General features: G+C 51.0%; 1 protein-coding gene across 1 annotated transcript; it reads left to right on the plus strand.

The window, feature by feature from the left end:
- The first annotated feature begins 6914 nt into the window (after nucleotides 1-6914).
- Nucleotides 6915-17341, plus strand: PROKR1 (prokineticin receptor 1). Its single transcript, XM_075535926.1, has 2 exons — nucleotides 6915-7561; nucleotides 16645-17341. Exons 1-2 carry the CDS (start codon nucleotides 7074-7076, stop codon nucleotides 17339-17341), a joined length of 1185 nt encoding a protein of 394 aa, XP_075392041.1. The 5' UTR covers nucleotides 6915-7073.
- The last annotated feature ends 847 nt before the right edge of the window (nucleotides 17342-18188 follow it).

Here is an 18188-nt window from a genome sequence, read left to right on the forward strand (position 1 = left end):
TGAGCTAAGAATTGAAAAAGCCACAGGGATGATCCCTGCCAACCAGAACCACACCAAAACTCACTGTCACCGAATCCTTTCCAACCCACACGGACCCCATAGGACAGAAGAGAACTGTGAGTTTCTTACACTGTACATCTCTCTGGGAATGGAAAGCCTCATCTTTCTTCTGCGGAGTAGTTGGTGGTTTTGAACAGCTGACCAAACCCACTGCCACTGCGTCCATTCACACTCTGCTCCTTAGTGTTCCTGACACTGTGCACATTTACGGGACAGGCCAGCCTCATCTTGCTCCCGCAGAGAGACGGGGGAGTTTGAAACACCAACCGTGTGCTTGGCAACCCAACCCTTTGCCCCAGAGGGCTTTCAGAAGTTGATTTTAAAAGAAAATGTTCACCATTTAAGTTCTGATACTAAGTTCACCATTTAAGTTCTGATAAGTTCACCATTTAAGTTCTCTCATTTTTACCAAGGTCCCTCTAGAACAGCGGTTCTCAACCTGTGGGTTGTGACCCCTTTGGGGTCGAACGTCCCCTTCACAGGGGTCACCCAATTCATCACAGTAGCAAAATCACAGTGATGAAGTAGCAACGAAAATAATGTTATTGTGGGGAGGTGACCACCACATGAGGAACTGTATGAAAGAGTTGCGGCGTGAAGAAGGTTGAGCACCACTGCTCTAGGTGTACTCAAACTCTCAACCCTTCAGTTAGCAGTTGAGTGCATTAGCTGTTTTCACCCAGGGACTCCATAGATGTCTGCTTCTCAGATGGAGGTCAAATCTGCTTGGATGAAACTCACCTGCAAACACTCAAAGGAGCCCCCAGCAGCAAAGCGCGTGGGGTGCAGAAAGACTGCCCGACTGCATCTGCTCCCAATACGCCATGTCTCCTGCCCACGGCCTTAGTTACCAGAACACGCCAATTAGGCCTCCTGATTATCACGCTAGCTTATCGACCACTGGCCTACCGTGCAGGTCAAGCACTTCAGGATGGCCAACCACACTCTCTGCCTGGAATAGTATCTTGTGCCAGTCTTTGCAGGGAAAAGGAAACGTCTCGGTTCTCTGTGGCAGCTGGTCTCCGAGATGATCCTCAAGGATTCCAGTGTGAACCTTCGTGTGGTCCCCTTTCGCACTGTGCCAAGGTTCGTACACTTGAGGAATAGCATGCAACAGAAGGGATGGATTGCCACTTCTGAGACTAAGATATGAGTCTCCAGCTTGGGTGCTTCCTTGCTGTTTGCCTATTATTTCCCTCCCCCCTTTTTAAAAAATCATTTTATTGGGGGCTTGTGCAACTCTTATCACAATCTATACATATATCAATTGTGTAAAGCACATTTGTACATTTATTACCCTCATCATTCTCAAAACAGTTGCTCTCCACATAAGCCCCTGGCATCAGCTCCTCATTTCCCCCTCCCTCCCCGTTCCCCTCTCCCTCATAAACCCTTGAAAATTTATAAACTCTTATTTTGTCATATCTTACACTGTCCGATGTCTCCCTTTACCCACTTTTCTGTTATCCATCCCCCAGGGAGGAGGTTATATGTAGATCCTTATAATCGGTTCCTTTTCACCCTACCCTCCCTCCAACCTCCCGGTATCGCCACTCTCACCACTGGTCCTGAAGGGATCATCTGTCCTGAATTCCCTGTGTTTCCAGTTCCTATCTGTACCAGTGTACATCCTCTGGTCTAGCTAGATTTGTAAGGTAAAATTGGGATCATGATAATGGGTGGGGAGGAAGCATTTAGGAACTAGAGGAAAGTTGTACGCTTCATCGTTGCTACATTGCACCCTGACTGGCTCATCTCCTTCCCATAACCCTTCTGTAAGGGGATGTCCAGTTGCATACAGATGGGCTTTGAGTCCCCACTCCACACTCCCCCTCATTCACAATGGTATGATTTTTTGTTCTTTGATGCCTGATACCTGATCCCTTTGACACTTCGTGATCACACAGGTTGGAGTGCTTCTTCCATGTGGGCTTTGTTGCTTCTGAGCTAGATGGCTGCTTGTTTATCTTCAAGCCTTTAAGACCACAGATGCTATATCTTTTGATAGCTGGGCACCATCAGCTTTCTTCACCACATTTGTTTATGAACCCGCTTTGTCTTCAGTGATTGTGTCAGGAAGGTGAGCATCATGGAATACCAGTTTAATAGAACAAAGTATTCTTGCATTGAGGGAGTACTTGAGTGGAGGCCCAATGTCCATCTGCTACCTTAACACTAAACCTACGAATATATGCACATAAATCAATTTCCCCATCCTCATATATAAATATATTTACATATACATGCCTTTATTTAGACCTCTATAAATGCCCTTTTGCCTCCTAGCTCTTTCCTCTATTTCCATTGACCTTCCTCCTGTCCCACTATCATGCTCACTCTTCATTTGGGTTACAGTAATTCCTCTAGGTTACATTACCCTTGATCATGCCCTACCAGGCCTCCTACACCCTCCTCACCACCAATTTGGATCACTTGTTATTCCCTTGTCCCTGGATTTGTTAACACGACTGTTTTCCCCATACCTCCCCCTCTCCCCGTGTCCCCCGGGAACTGTCGGTCCTACTGTTTCTCCTTCAGATTGTTCATCCAGCCTATCTTATTTACTGCCTATTATTTACTATGGGGGAAGTCAGCTGCCAGGTGGGAGGTGACTTGGGGAGCCTAAAGATAAGCCCATATGATAAGAAACTGAATCCTCTAGCAATAGCCAGTGAAGCATTGCAGCCTGAGAATGACCAAGCCGGTGAGTGCAGAAATGGATTGATTGTTTGCTAGCTGAGCCTTTGCACAGACTGCCCTGACTCCAGTGTCACAACATTCCACTCAACTAAGCCACTTCCACATTCCTGCCCCTCAGAAACACTGCTGTTTTAAGACTGTTGGTGGTTGGTTTTTTAAAGCATCTACGTTTTGAGATAGTTATGTAGTAACAGATGACTTCTGCGTTTCCTTTTGATTCTGAGTAAAGATACAGCCAGGAAGACATAGTGTAGAGACTGACTAGGGTTGATTCAGGAGCCCTGGTGGTGTACTGCTTATGCATTGGGCTGCTAACAGCAAGGTCAGCAGTTCAAAACCACTAGCTGCTCCTACAGAGGAAGACAAGGGCTTTCTACTCTCATCAAGAGTTAGACTTGGAAGCTCACAGGGCAGTTCTCCCGTGTCCTATAGGGTCACAATTTGTTGGTATTGACTTGATGGCAGTGAGTGCTAGTGATGATTTATCCGATGAACATGTGTCTACCTTGTGCTGGGACCTTCTATTCTAGATAGGACCCTTCCAAATACATGTTACGGTAAGAGTCCCTTGGGGTGGTAAGTCAGCATAAAGATTTGGGGACCATTGACTTGTTTGGGGGCACCTTGAATATTTGTTATCATTCAGAACATGTGAGAAACATTGCAGACTAGGACACAAAATGAAAGGGACAATGTTTCCCAGGTAAGAGTTCAAGATGGAAAGCAAATCAGTACACAAAGATGCATTTAAATAGAAGCACGAAGGGGTAAGGCTAATGTGAAGATGGTTAGGCGAGATTAAGAAAGCCTCCCTGTGTGAAATTCTATTTTAGCATCATCTCCATGATGGGATAGCCACAACTGAGATCGACCAGGTGTCCCCCAAGTGACAGATAGGGTGCTAAGTAATGTACCTCTTGTATCTTTTCAAGCCCTCACGACAGCCCGATGAAGCTGGAGCTAGTATCTATTTCCAGTAAGTTACCAAGGAGGGACGGTCCTGCAGCTCTGGTGCTGAACTGACTTCCTATCTATCCGATGCTCTTCAGGCTTTCGCGTTCCACCTCCGAGACCCAGAGACACAAACGTGCTGCGGACTGGACAAGTGACTAGAGATTTGTAGCGAGATGTCGCGGGAGGGTTGCGGGCCAAGTGAGGATAAGGGCATGAAGTCCTGAACCTGCCTGACTTCCTAGAGACTCCTTAGCTACATCTCCTGCTTTGGGTTATGAACAAAGCGAGGCAAGTCGGGATTGTCTTGGGATGCCTTGATGACAGAGATGAGAGCGGTTCCATAGGCGTTTGAGAAAAATCTGTGCTTGGTCAAGTAGCTCTGGTCCCCCCCAGCCTTCTTCTGAGCCGAAATCCATTCTCCGAGGCTCCTCCCATTCTCCAGTACCACACTGGTCCCCACCCCCTCCACTCCCCACTTCACTGATTTGCCCTTTTTAACACAAGAGGTACCAGCGAAGGCCCAGGAGGCTGAACCTGGTGTACACTTGGGCTGCCCAGTGGGCACCCAGCGTGCCGAGCGAGGGCTGTGTTGTGGGCAGGAGGCAGGTAAGCCGATGCTTTGAAATGCCACCAGCTAAGTCAAGCCGTATCCACCCACTCAGGCCCTGGGGCTGACCCGGAGAACTGGCCGAGAAGTCCCTGTGCCACCGGGGGGAGTTGGGGGGTGATGGTTGTGCTCTGCGGCGAGCCCTGCCCACCCGGCCGGCGCCCTGGTTCCCGCCCAGGCGGCCTTTCCGGAGCTTGAGCCCGAGGGTCGCGCGCCCTGCACCCGCCCTGCTCCCTCCTGGCAGTTGGTGACTCTGCGCCCCGGCACTCCCGTCCCGGGGAGACTCTCCGCGTGCGCGTGCCCGGCGGCCCCCGACGCGGAGCTGGAACCCCGGGACCCCCGCGAGCCTCTGGGATCCGGCAGGAGCACGCCCGGAGGAGCCCCGAGTCCGCGCGCCCCGCGGCCCCCGGGGGCGGAGATAGCGCGCTGGGGGCGGGGCCCTGCCGGGAGGGGGCGGGGCGGAGCAGAGGCGGGGCGGAGCCTGGTGCTCGCGCTCGGCCGAGGCGCCGGCTCCGCTCCGAGACCCCCACCCGGGCTGGGTAGGCGCTCGGAGAAGGAGGGAAAAAGCGAGCCCGGCCCCCTTGCCGGGCGGGGGCGAAGCAGTTGGGGACCGCGGTCCGGCCACGGCAGCCTGAGCTCCGGGCGCCGGATGCCCCGCAGGTACTTCGCGAGCCGCCGGGAAGCCGCTCCGAGGACCGCGCGGCGCCAGCCGGCGGCGCGGGCTTTGAGCCCAGTGGGGGGCTTTTCCAGGGACTCGCCCGGTCTTCGGGGTTCTCACGGGGGCTGGACGGCTCCGGGTCGTCGGTCCGTAGGCGCACCCAGTCTCTCTCCCACGCTCGGGAGAGAAAGTTGGAAGAGGAGAGGATTTAGCTGCGGGGACTGCCAAGAGAGCCTCGGAGCCTCCCGCAGGGGCTCAGGGGACAAGCGGCCAGCACCGGGGCTGGGGTGGTGGTGGTGGTGATGGTGGTGGTAAGAGGTGCGTGGTGGGGCTTTGTTTTGAAAACCTGACTCGAAGCCCCGCGGGTAGCAGGCTAAGAGATAAAGTGAGGCTCACTTGCCTGCCAGGACAGGGACTCCCCTGCTGGGATTGTCGTGGTACCCAGGGAGGGGCTCGGCTTCCCAGCCGGGGGTCCTTCTGCGGAGGAGGACTCCAAGGAGGGGGCAGAATCCGAGAAAAACCGAGGTGGTGGAACCGTTGGGAGAGGAGGAAAGGAATGGGTGCCGTCTTCCTGGGCGGCGAGGACCACAGCCTTGGCCCTCCAAAGACTGAGGCCCGGGCTCAAGCCTTTGAGGATGACGGACAGCCGGCTGCCTCGGGGTGCTGGGTCTATTTATCTGCCGATCTTCCTTCTCTTTCTCCTGATGTGCGGGGCGTTCTCCAGCCCCCAGCTCTCTTCTTAACATCTCATCTCCCCTGGTGTGATATTTTCAGGCTCTGGCAAGGTCTTCAGGGAGAGGATAGGGGACAAAGAGACTCTGAGCTTCCTATCCCCGCCCCCCCAAAGGCTGCTATCTGCTCCCACCTCTCCAGCATCCTTGTTCCTCCCTCGCAGAGACCCACTGAGTGGTGAGCTGCAGCCCTGGTCGGTGGTCAGCGTTTCCCTCTCCCTTGCAGCTGCCTGATGGAAATCCCTTGCAGCTGGAGCGTGCAATACAGCCCCTCTCCCGGGGAGCTCTGTGCTTTAGAGACATTATTGATGACCGCCTACCTGGAGAATCTTGAAGTCCCAGGTGTTCAAGCTCTTTACCTCGGGACACACAAATGGAAAAGAACGGATTCTATTTGAGGGCCCCCTACTGCCATTCCGTGCTCAGGCTATGACTGAGCCGTTCTTTCAGAGAACCAGTAAAAACAACACAAGCCCCCCCCTACACCTCCCCAAAGACTTCAATTCTTACCTGTGGCTACAGCTAGCCTAACAGGCATTTCCTCCGAGTCTCTGGGTAGACTCAAACCTCCAACATTTCCATGAGCCTCCAAGCATGTCTGCCTGTGGCACCCCTCAGGGTCTTGGTAAATGCTGTGCCAGGTTTCTAGGGTCCTTGCTGCTTTAATGCGGGCACAAGAACTCCAGTGAGGAGCCTCCCCGGACTCCCAACTTTGGTCTTTGAGTAAAACTCATCATGCTTGTGTTTTCCAAACCAAACCAAACTCACGGCCATGAGTCGGTTCCGACTCACAGGGACCCTCTAGGACAGGGGAGAACAGCCCGCGTGGGGCTCTGAGACTGCGATTCTTTAAGGGAGTTGGAAGTCTCATCTTTCCCCTGAAGGGCAGCTGGTTGTTTCGATCTACTGACCTTGTGGTTAGCAGCCCAACATGTAACCACGACTCCACCAGGGCTCCTGCCTGTCTCTTCAGTGGAGCAGAACGGAACTGAGCCAGGGTCTGGTTGTCCAACTTGCCCTGACTGAGTGGGTCTCTGTTTGCTGGTTGATTGGTGCTCCCTCATGGGTTACTTTGTACTCCCTCACCCTATGTCCACTCTGAGCAGGTGACTGATGGGTCAGCAACGGTTACAAGACGGTTTAAAATGCTGCCAGTTCCCCTTACCCATGTAGCCAACTGTTGGTCTCCCAAAGGTCTGCCGTGGAACTCAGATGCTGTGGCCCAAGGAAGTTGGTGGGGCGATCGACTCGCTGGGGGAAAGCAAGAGTGAAGAGAGGAGAGGAGACCGCCCTGCAGCCTCGCAGACCTTGCTTTTCCCAGGAACTCGCAGCAGTACTGCCCACAGGAGCACCACCTGCCCAGATGGAGCTCCCCACGGGGGCCGTGAGGGATGCCAACGACACGAACACATCCACCAACTTCCTGTCTGTGCTCGACCCCCAGGGAGGCCCAGCTGCCCCTTTCCCATCCAACCTCAGCTACGGGGACTATGATATCCCCTTGGATGAAGACGAGGATGTGACGAATTCTCGGACGTTCTTTGCGGCCAAAATCGTCATTGGCCTGGCCCTCGTGGGCATCATGCTGGTCTGCGGCATTGGCAACTTTGTCTTCATCGCTGCCCTGGCCCGCTACAAGAAGCTTCGCAACCTCACCAACCTGCTCATTGCCAACCTGGCCATCTCCGACTTCCTGGTGGCCATTGTCTGCTGCCCCTTTGAAATGGACTACTACGTGGTGCGCCAGCTTTCCTGGGAGCACGGCCACATGCTGTGCGCCTCTGTCAACTACCTTCGTACCGTGTCCCTCTACGTGTCCACCAATGTCCTGCTGGCCATCGCCATTGACAGGTGAGCGTGGGGGGAGGGGAGGGAGTAAAGAGGCATTGGAATTGCTCCCTTCTTTCACCCACCCCACCGTGGCTTGCCAGAAGGAGGTCTCTGTCTTCCACGTCCATGTGGATGGATGTCGGGGGGTGGGGGGTGTTCTTAAGTTTCCCCCATGGATTTTACGGTGAGAATAGCTCTTGTTTTTCAGTGGGGCTTTGGTAGGAGGGAGCAGAACCCCCTAGAGTTGGGCAATGGGAAGGTTTTTGGTCCTTCGGTGATGAACAGAGATAGCCTATCTGCTTAAGAGCTGGAGGTAGACAGGCGCAAGGAGGTGTGGAGGGACAAGTTAAACTCCTGGCATGACCCCTTGAATCAACTTGGACATCCTGACAGTTTCTACCTCACTAATACTTCCTCCACTAAAACATGCTGTCTCTAATGCATGTTGATTTTAAAAATAAGATTGATAGAAAAGCTTCCGCGTTTCACTTTGCATCCTTTCATTTTGAGGGTTTTGGGTTTGCCTTTCCATACATGGGTATACATGAATACCAAAGCCCCGGTTCCAGCCATGTTAAGTAACGCCCACATGAGCAGCCAACACGCACCTGTCAGACACGTAGTCTCCTCATTTAGTTTGATCAGGAGTGCTGATAGGTCCGGGTAACCTTTGCCCCTTGGGAGACAAGCTTTCCCATCTCATGTGCCCAGAGCTAACCTGGTTACAACCTGCAGTTACCTTAAGGGTCAAAGCATGCCTCTCTGTACTTGGAGCGGAACAGCCTCTCTCTGTTAACCTGGAGAGCCCGGGGCAGAGTTGCCCATCCTGTTCCATCACCTCAGGACTTGGTGAGATTCGGACTGTGCCACTCCTTCAGGGCACTCTAGGACAGCGGGGAGGGGCACAGCTAATGAGCACACGTTCCTGAAGCTATAAGAAGGGCAGCTAGGGCAGAATAACCTGGGAAAAGAGCACTCCCGAGGAACGGGCACTAGTAAGAGTCTTGGCTTAAAACCACCTCTGGGTCGGAGCCCCTGTTTCCGTCCAGGAAAGGTAGCAGGGAATTGGCTGGTATCCTCCTGGGAGGTGCTCAGATATGCCATCCCTGGCTCTCCAAAGGAGTCACGCAGCCCCAGTGTTGTATCCACAGAGAGCATGACCCCTGGGCAGACCTCTCCAGAAGGAGCAGAGAGGTGGGGACCATTAAGCAGAGCATTTGCCCACCTGAGTATCCTTCCGAAATGTCAAAAGCCCTGGTCTCAGCTTCTCTGAGAGTGGAAGCTGCAGCTGTCAGCACCGGAACAGGCCACAGTAGATAGGGTCACATGATGACACCTGTGCGGCTAATTTTCCATCTGAAGTTTCATGCCAGCAAGGCATGTTTTCCCAGTGGCTCCTCTTGGCTGTTAAAAGTTGGGAAGGGGAAGTAGGTGTCTGCTGTGGGATGGGATCCTACCCCTATGGTAAAACCCCTTTTCCATGTAGGGGGCAACTTCTTCAAAGGGGCCAGAAATGCCTGATGGAGTCAATTTAAGGGCATGGAAGTCAGAACACACTAAGAGGCATTGAATAGTCCCCTCCACCCCCATGTACCCTAGAACCAAATCCATTGTGATTGAGTCGATTCTGACTAATTGGGCCTTATATAGGGTTTCCAAGACTAAATCTTAACAGGAGCAGCCAGATTTCATCTTTCTTTCTTGAAGCAGCGGGTGGGTTTGAACCACCAACCTGCTGGTGAGCAGCTCAACACCCAACCTACAGTGCCACCAGTCCCCCTTGATCTACGGAACTTCTTTAAGTTCATGTCATACTTTTAAATCAAACCCAGTGTTTGAAACGAAATACCATATGCATGTTTCTTGCCATGTAAGTTGATAAAATGCAAATTAGTTACAGTAAGAAAGATACATTGAGAAGCATGCTTGCATCATGGGATGACTGTTATAAGTGGATACTTGCACCGAGCCTCACTAGGGGCCTTGGCTGACTAGCTGGCTGTTTCAATGCATTACATTCCTTTATTGGTGTGTGATCTTTACTTAAATTTATTTTGATTTTTATGTACTTTTCCCATCGAAGTTCAATTTTATGGTTCTAGATACTCATTGATTTTTTTCTTTCAATCTGGCTCCTGTTGATCAGGACTTGATTGGTGATCTTCAGGTTTGAATTGGTCAGTTTTGTGCAACTAATTTTTATCTTGAATTAACAAATAGGCTGCTTTTCTAGAAAGGATGTTGGTATTTATTCTGCTGAGGGTTAAATCCGAGGTATACTACCTAGACCCACTAGTTGTAGGGTCTTTTCTAAATTACTTAACCTCTCCTGGCCTCAGTTTATTCCTCTGACAATGCAGACAATGAGAGAAATGAATGTGTGTGCTGCTTTGAGGAGTAGGGATATAATAAACAATATTGTTTAGAAAAATACTTGAGACAGAGGATTTAACAAACCCACAGTCGCTGAATCATTTCCTACTAAAGGCGACCCTCCAGGCTTCCCACGGCTGTAAATCTTTTGTTTTTAAACAGTTTTATTAGCATTTCATCCACATGCCATATAATTTGATAATGCAATTATATCAAGAGCAGTGTTGTACAGTTGTCACTATATTCAATTCTAGAACATGTTCTTCTTCCTTGTACTCATTGTTATTCATGTGATTATTGTTTTTGTTTTTTCTAATTGTGGCAAAAAATATACACACCAGGACATTCTCCAATTCCACAAAGACTGCCACGTCTTTGTCCCAGGGAGTGGCTGGTGGGTCAACCTGCCGACCTTCCTGTCAGCAGCGCCATCCCTAACCCACTGCACCAGCGAAGCTCCTTTGCAAGGCAGCAAGCACTCAATAAACAGTGAATATTGTACTTTTAGGCTAACCATGAAAGGAATAAGGAAAACAGATAATATAAACTAACAGATGGTTCAGATAAGCTAAACCCCTTGTTTTTATTAAAACAATTGTTCTCATGGTGTCAAAATTAAAAATAAAATTGCATGAGGTTTCTAAGAAATATAGCATTCAAGGTGTGGTACAACGGAAATATTCCTTTCTCCCTGTCCCTCATTTCTCTCATTGGTTTCATCGTAGCCTCAAGTACCTTGCTTAGATACCTGTCTGTCCTGGCTGCTCGCTCCCTTCTTCAAACATTCATTCTGTTTCGGCATCCTGAAAATATTTACCCCCGCCGCTCCTGCAGTAAGGCGGGCTTTCTACACCTGTCAATAGTCGCTGTCTTGAAAACTCACAGGGGCCGTGCTGCCCTGTCCTCTGAGGGCCCCCACGAGTCAACACCAGCTGGATGGCAGTGTGTTTGGTTGGTTGTTCCTGCCTTGTCATTCCAGGCTGGGTTCTTGTCTCTTTTCTGCCTTCCTCTCCACTGCTTCTCAACATTCTATTTATTCCAGGGGGTTGAACCACCAACCTAAACATTCATGTATTTATTTATTCAAGCAGTGCCTTTTAAAAAGTGCCTACTATGTGACAGGTACAATTCCAAGCACTGGGGAGATAATGCTCAGTAGGACCCCCTGTCCCCCTCAAAAAAAAGTCTTGCCCTTATGGAGCTTAGGACCAATGCTTGTGTGGTGAAGAAAGATAACAGGAAGAAGGTGGGTAATTTCTGAATGAGAAATTTTCTGTGGGAAAAAAACCCCAGACATTGGGAGTAACTCGGGGCAAGAACTCCTCTAGTTGGATCATGTTTCTGTGGAGAAGCCATTTGAATGGACTTTTGAAGGATTTGTCGTGTCATTAGGTCTCTTGAGTCGGTACTACCATCTTCCATCCATGTGCACAACAGAGTCCTTCCCGGGCTGGCTCCTGCAATGTCCTCCCAGGTGTTGCTGGGTTTGAGCCCATCGTTGCAGCCAAGGGGTCACTCCATCTTCCTCTTTGTTCTTGACCTTCTACTTGACTGAGCATGATGTCCTTTTCCAGGGACGTGTTTCTCCTGATAGCATGTCCAAAGTATGTTGAAAATGATAGGAGGACAAGAGAAGGAGAAAACACTAGTCCTGCGCAGATTGAGAAAAAAAATTATTTGGGCGTGCAAAGGCCCAGGGGCAGCAACAAGCCTTATTTGTTCTAGGAACTGGAAGCCACTGTGGCCTGGGTAGAGTAAGCAAGACCACAGTCAACTTAGTCTTCTGTCTTGCACATCTCCTCTTTCTTGCCTCAGAAGGAAAAATGATAAGAACAAAGACCTTTCATGACGCCATTATGTACAGAATACATCTCCATGCCCTTAGGCGCTAGACTGGTTGTCAGTGTCATGCTGAGTAAATACATTTTTCTCATGTTTTCCAAAAGAGGTGATAATCCTTTTGAGAACTGTCACCACTTCATTTGACATTTCTGTTTCTCCAGTGCCAGGCACTTGGCCAGCACACTGGGTGAGGGGTGAAGGATTTACCACTTTCCCACTCCTCCCCCCGCCCCCCGGCTACCCACTCCACCTTCAAAGCATACCAGTAGCTGTCAAATCCACTCTGACTCATGACAGTGCTATGTGTAGATGCCATCCATCAGGGTAGAAGTGTGCCGTGTAACACCACCCCCAGTGGCTGTGATTTTTCAGAACGGATTGGCCAGGATTTTCTTCTGAAGAGCCTCGGGATGGATTGGAACCTCCAATCGCCGTTTGTATCACCCAGTGACTCCAAGAAGCCACAGGAGGCAAAAGGTTGTAAAAGTAATGAGCCAATCCCTGCGCTTGAAGAAGCTTACCCTGCAGAGTGAAGGGGAACAAACATTTCTGAAAGAGTTTAAGGAGTACGTGATACATTTCAGATGAAATATAGGTCAAGGTGTGATCATTGTGTCCTAGAGTAGGGAGAAGAGGCTAGCTAGAGCAGGTGGGCTTTTAGCTGGTCTCCAACAGAGAAATGAGATGGAGCCCGCCCACGGAGCAAACATTTCACGTGTGTAGAACCGGGCTTGCAAGGCAGGAATGCTGATGGCAAGTGTGAGGTACTTTGAAGAGGTATCCAGGGCAGGAGTAAGGAGTGTTGGGAGGATGGAGAAACTTCCGAAATCCAGGCAGAAGGAATAAAGAGGACACATAAGGAGCAGTGGGTTGAAAAGTTGAGAGGCCTTGGTCTCCCCGGGCTTGGGTATGCCTCCTTTGCTGTGGATCCCCACAATGTAACAATCACAAGGAACTCTGGGAGTGGAACCTTCCATTTTCGAGAGTGGGAAACCGGCCAGTCTGCCCATCTGTTGGCAGGCGCTCCTTCTTCTCTCTGGAGGCGGCCCGCTAAGGCACGAGTAACCACGAGTCGCCTTTGTTGTTGTTAGGTGACATCAAATGGGCCCTGACTCATAGCCACCCAATTCGTATGAACAGCAGAATGAAGCACTTCCCACTCCTGCACCGTGCTTGCTGCCTTTGAGATCGTGGTTGCAGCCCCTGCACCCATCCTCTTTTTCTCGAATCTTCTGCTTGACTAACCATGATGCCCTCCTCCAGAGACGTCTCCTTCCTGGAAGCATGCCTGCAGGATGAGAGATGACATCTTGCCATCTTCATTTCCAAGGAGCATGCTGCCTGTATGTCTTGTTCAAGACGGCTGTATTCATTCTTCTGGCCGTCCATGACACGTTCAAGAATTTTCTCCAATCCCGTGTTTCAAAGCATCTATTCTTTAGTCTTCCTTATTGCATCTAAGGTGATTGGAAATGCCGTGGCTTGGGTCCGGCACACCTTAGTCCTCAGGCACAAATACCCCCTGGGGTGTTCATCAGTCAGGGATGACGGGTGTGAGGAACAGGTTGTGCATTCTCCAGCCATTCTAGGATCAGCCAGGTCCGTTGCTGCTGTAACCCTGACTGCGATGGCTATTGCGGAGGCTGGGTCCTAGGGACAGCGGCTACCCTTCTTTTCTTTGCTTCTCACCCAGCCCACTATGTTCTCATGGTGAACAGGTCTTGTTCTCAGTGGGATGACAGCTGTAAATGAATCTAGATCGGAACCTCTCTGGTCGGAGACACACAGGGCACATCAAAGATGTATTCACAAGCAGAGACAAGCTGCCAGTCGCCTGACTCTTTGGAGCATCAGAAGGTAGACACCAGCTGGATGGAGAGGCACAAAGAAGAGGGGTCATTAGAATGCCTTGGGGGCAGGTGAAAGGAATGTCTCTCACTCGGGATGGAAAGCCAACGGGCAAGGGTATATTGGAAAGGCCACTGAATCTGGAGCCACGTATGGGTCTGGGTTACGGTTCTGTCAATTTCCAGTTGTTCGGGTTTTGGAAAGTTAGTTGATTTCTTCAAGCACCAGTTCACTCATTTGAGCCACGGGCATTTTTGTTCTCCTACTTATTCAGTAGAGTTGGGGTGATCAAATAAGAACATGGATTTGAAAATGCTTTGGAAATTGGACACTGGCGCTCTGGACCTAACATAGCCAAGGCTGGGGGCCATTCTTGAAACCATGTTCTGCCACCTGCCTACTGGTGATGCACCAGGAAGGCCTTCTACACAGCTCCCCGGGCGGTGAAGGAGACCAGGGGTGAATCAAATGACCCAGAAGCTTCCATTTAATGGGAAGATCTGGAGCCAATAAAATGGAAAATAATCCAGAATCTGTGCCGTGATATTTGTCAGCATCCAGAAAAGAGCCTGGCTGTGTGTACAGATGCAGCTGGAAATCCTGTTTCTGGATTGCACCACTTGCTTCGACATTAAGAGCTCATTGCTGTTTATGTGCACTGTCTCATGGGAGCCAAACCATTATTCCTGTGAGATCGGCAAGGAAAGTGACAGTCCCGTATCACAGATAAGGAATGTAAAACCCACAGGGCTTTGGAAAAATGTCTCCAATCAACAGGGCAAGGTCGAGGCAAAGCTGGGCTTTGATACTCAGTCTTCTGGTCCCTAGATTAACGGTCTCATGTACTTCTTCCTTGTAACAGCACTCTGTGGGACACATCAGGGAGCGGTGGGAAGTTCGTGTTAAGGGAGAAAAAATGGAATAGACATGGCATCGTGGAAATTCATATAGTTAACAAGTGTGAATATAGGCTTTCCCTTTGGCAGTAATCAGCAGAGCGTGCTGGGATAGACAGCCCCGGAGAGAGCAAGAGCCCGAATGTCCTAGTTTGGGTAATGAGTCAGAGCAAGTCTGGTGCACTCATTACAGTGGGAGCAGGCTGATCCTTCCGCAGGGCTTTGGCCACAGCCTCCATCCCACCAGCAGAGTCGAGAGGCATCCGCGTGAGGGCCACAGGTAGTTGTCCGTGGCTGAGCCTGTCAGGGCAGCCAGTGGCTATCCAGAGACTATCGGTGGTTACCAAAACTTCCAACTCCTGCTACCATCTGGGAACTGGAAGAGAATAGGCGTCTCGGTCCAGTAAACTCAACAAATGGCATTCCATGTCGTTAGCTGCCTGTGTTCAGGGGAGGGATGGGAGCAGCACAGATGTGATGGTGAGGCGAGGGGAAGAAGAATGGCTCTCTTAGCAAATCGAAGTCTTCAGGAACATGAGCCCCAAAGGGACTGCCTTTCCAAAGAAAGAGAAATGGTTTGGCTTTCCTTTAGGCCCTTGTCAGGTTCACTCTTGGCTCAACCTGGGCTAAAGTCTGGGTTCCTGAGAACGTGCTTATTTACAGTGTCAATTAGTCATTCCCTCCTGCTTCACTTCCCATCTTTCTCCTCCAACTTCCACCCCCTGCCAGATGCGGAGAGTCTTCCAGGAAGCCAGAGCTCTCTGCAGAACCGTGCACAGACGCTCTCCCTGGGAAGGAGGCTCTCATACCGCACGGATGACTCACATCTCCAGAAAGTGCTCCGTTTTCTTGCCTGGACCACTGTGGTAACGGCAGTGTGGTTCTTCGGAAAGCACAAACGCAGTACCTTCTACTAGCTGATGCTTGTGGTTTTTAAAAAAAATCACATATATTCTCAATTGATTTTCCCTTCAGTCCTCTGAGGCAGGGTTAAATGTTTTCTCTCCAAAGTCATATTCTGTGTGACCTCGAGAGTCGCTCAGCCGTCATGGTCTCCATTTCCCCACCTGTAAAATGAGTTACAAGCCCATGCGACGTCTCTCCATCTTTGCAGGGAGAGTGACATTTTTTTTTTTTAAATGAGGACTGATGGCAACACTCTGTCCCCGGCTCATTGGAGAGGTAAACTTCGCCCAGTAAGGCTTGAGAACGAGCAGCCCGTTTGTACCAGCCACCGCAGGGTGGGTATCAGGAGCCCTGGTGGTGCAGTGGTTACCCACTGGGCTGTGAATGGCATGGTCAGCTGTTCTAAATCACCAGCTGCTCCTCAAGGGGAAAGGGGAAGCTTTTTACTCCCTGCAAGAGGTTCAGTCTCTCGAACTCATGGGGGGCAGTTCTACCCTGTCCTAGATGGTCGCTTTGAGTCAGCACAGAATTGATGGCAGTGAATTTTGAGCTGGATGTGTGCCAGACTACTCACCTAACGGTTGACAGTTCAAACCCACCACGCAGTGCCGAGGAAGAAGCCCTGTAAAGATGAGCTCAGAAAACCCCCTGGGCATTCTACTGTCACAGAGGCTCCTCATGAGTCAGAATCCACTCGAAGCAAGTGAGGTTTTTAAAAAGGATGGGGGCGGGGGGTGGTAGGTTTAATTCTGAATGGTGAGGCAATAAGGGTATAAACCCCTAAAAACTGGAAGGGTATTGGAGGATGTCAGGAGTAGAAACAGCTGTGAGGTGTTATGTATACTTTTAATGTGTGTTTCGTTGAGTTGTACATAAGGTTGCATGGCGCCAAACAGCAAGCGCATCGAGTCCAAACATAGCCTATGTTTAAGACCTTGGCTGTAATGTTGCCATCTTAGCACATTCCATCCATACACACAAACGCCCACAAATACTAAACAACAAAACAAAAGGAAACCCTGCCCAGTTTAAGGAGATTGAGGTTCTGGGAGGTGAAACCAAGCGGACTTGCCAGTGCCCAACTTTGCAGGTAAAGCGGTTCACCTTTTTCACCGTAGACTAGGTACCAGGGGGTGTCTGCTCCCCACGTCACCACATAATGTTGCAAACATTATACCGGCACCCAGCACTTCCACGCGCAGTAGCTGACCCTGTGTGCCTCCTTGCCTCTCCCCCTAGATACCTGGCCATCGTGCACCCGCTGAGGCCCCGGATGAAGTATCGGACGGCCAGCGGGCTGATCGCTCTGGTCTGGACGGTCTCCATCCTCATCGCCATCCCGGCCGCCTATTTCACCACCGAAACGGTCCTCCTCATCACCAAGAGCCAAGAGAAGATCTTCTGCGGGCAGATCTGGCCGGTGGACCAGCAGCTGTACTACAAGTCCTACTTCCTATTCATCTTCGGCATCGAGTTCCTGGGCCCCGTCGTGGCCATGACCTTGTGCTACGCCCGGATCTCGCAGGAGCTGTGGTTCAAGGCGGTGCCGGGCGTTCAGACGGAGCAGATCCGCAGGCGGCTGCGCTGCCGCCGCAAGACGGTGCTGGTGCTCATGTGCATCCTCCTGGCCTACGTGCTGTGCTGGGCGCCCTTCTACGGCTTCACCATCGTGCGCGACTTCTTCCCCACGGTGTTCGTCAAGGAGAAGCACTACCTGACGGCCTTCTATGTCGTGGAGTGCATCGCCATGAGCAACAGCGTCATCAACACCCTGTGCTTCGTCACCGTCAAGAACAACACGCTCAAGTACTTGAAGAAGGTCATCCTGCTCCACTGGAAGTCGTCTTACCACGGGAGCAAGTCCAGCGCAGACCTGGATCTCAAAACCACGGGTGCGCCTGCCACCGAAGAGGTGGACTGCATCAGGTTAAAGTAGCCTGTGCAAGCGGCGGCGTGGACACGCTCTGCTCTCGGCTGGCGGCAGAGTCCAAGGACAGACAGCACCGTGGGCGCTGACACTCGGATAGCTTCACGACACCGTGATCCGCTTATCACACACCGGAGAGGGTGGCCACACCCTGGACAGGGTGACATTTCATTGTAAAAATGTAGTAGGAATAAAACCCAGGAAACCCTTGGGCAGGGTTGGGCAGGATTTGCAGAAGGGAGAGCCCATGTTCTTGTGTTCGGAAGTGGACCCCTCCGCCACTCATCAGAGGCATCAAGAAATTTCTCTGGGGTGGTGCTCGGGCTGGAGCTCATGCCTAACCTTTGCAAGACTGGGGCAGCCATACAGAAGAGGCACCTGCCTCTTGTAACCTGCCTTCCCATCCCTGTTTTGCTTCTCACTGTGAGCGGCCTGGCATGCATGCTCATGGACACCCCAATATGCATGACCAAGTTTGGGTCAAGTCCTTTCACCAACATGACCCAGTGATCACCAGCTCTCAAGAGCGAGCGGGGAAGAGTGCCCTCCGTACCAGCCACACCTGACAGGTTACTCGACTGGTATGAGCCACGGGTGCCTGAAACCTGTCTTAGTTGTTAATCCCTTGGTCCGAGAACCACTTTTAGAATGGAGTTACTCTCAGATGGGGTGCTCCCTTATGTTTTTTGGCAAATCCAGTCATGTAATTCAGAGACGGAGTCCCGAAGGAGCATTTATAGGGTTGAGGGAGTCCCAACAATCGGCTCCAGTGACCCCAGATGCATACTGACGGCACTTCCCACTTCCCGGAGTCATGGTGGTGTCGTGTAGAGGTTACACATTGCGTTGCTAGCCA

This window comes from Tenrec ecaudatus, chromosome 17 (assembly GCF_050624435.1).
Source record: "Tenrec ecaudatus isolate mTenEca1 chromosome 17, mTenEca1.hap1, whole genome shotgun sequence".
NCBI classification, from domain to species: Eukaryota; Metazoa; Chordata; class Mammalia; order Afrosoricida; family Tenrecidae; genus Tenrec; species Tenrec ecaudatus.

Coding starts and splice junctions, on each gene's coding strand:
- PROKR1 (XM_075535926.1), top strand. CDS start 7,074: ATGGAGCTCCCCACGGGGGCCGTGAGGGATGCCAACGACACGAACACA. Junction 7,562..16,644: donor CTGGCCATCGCCATTGACAG/GTGAGCGTGGGG, acceptor CTCTCCCCCTAG/ATACCTGGCCATCGTGCACC.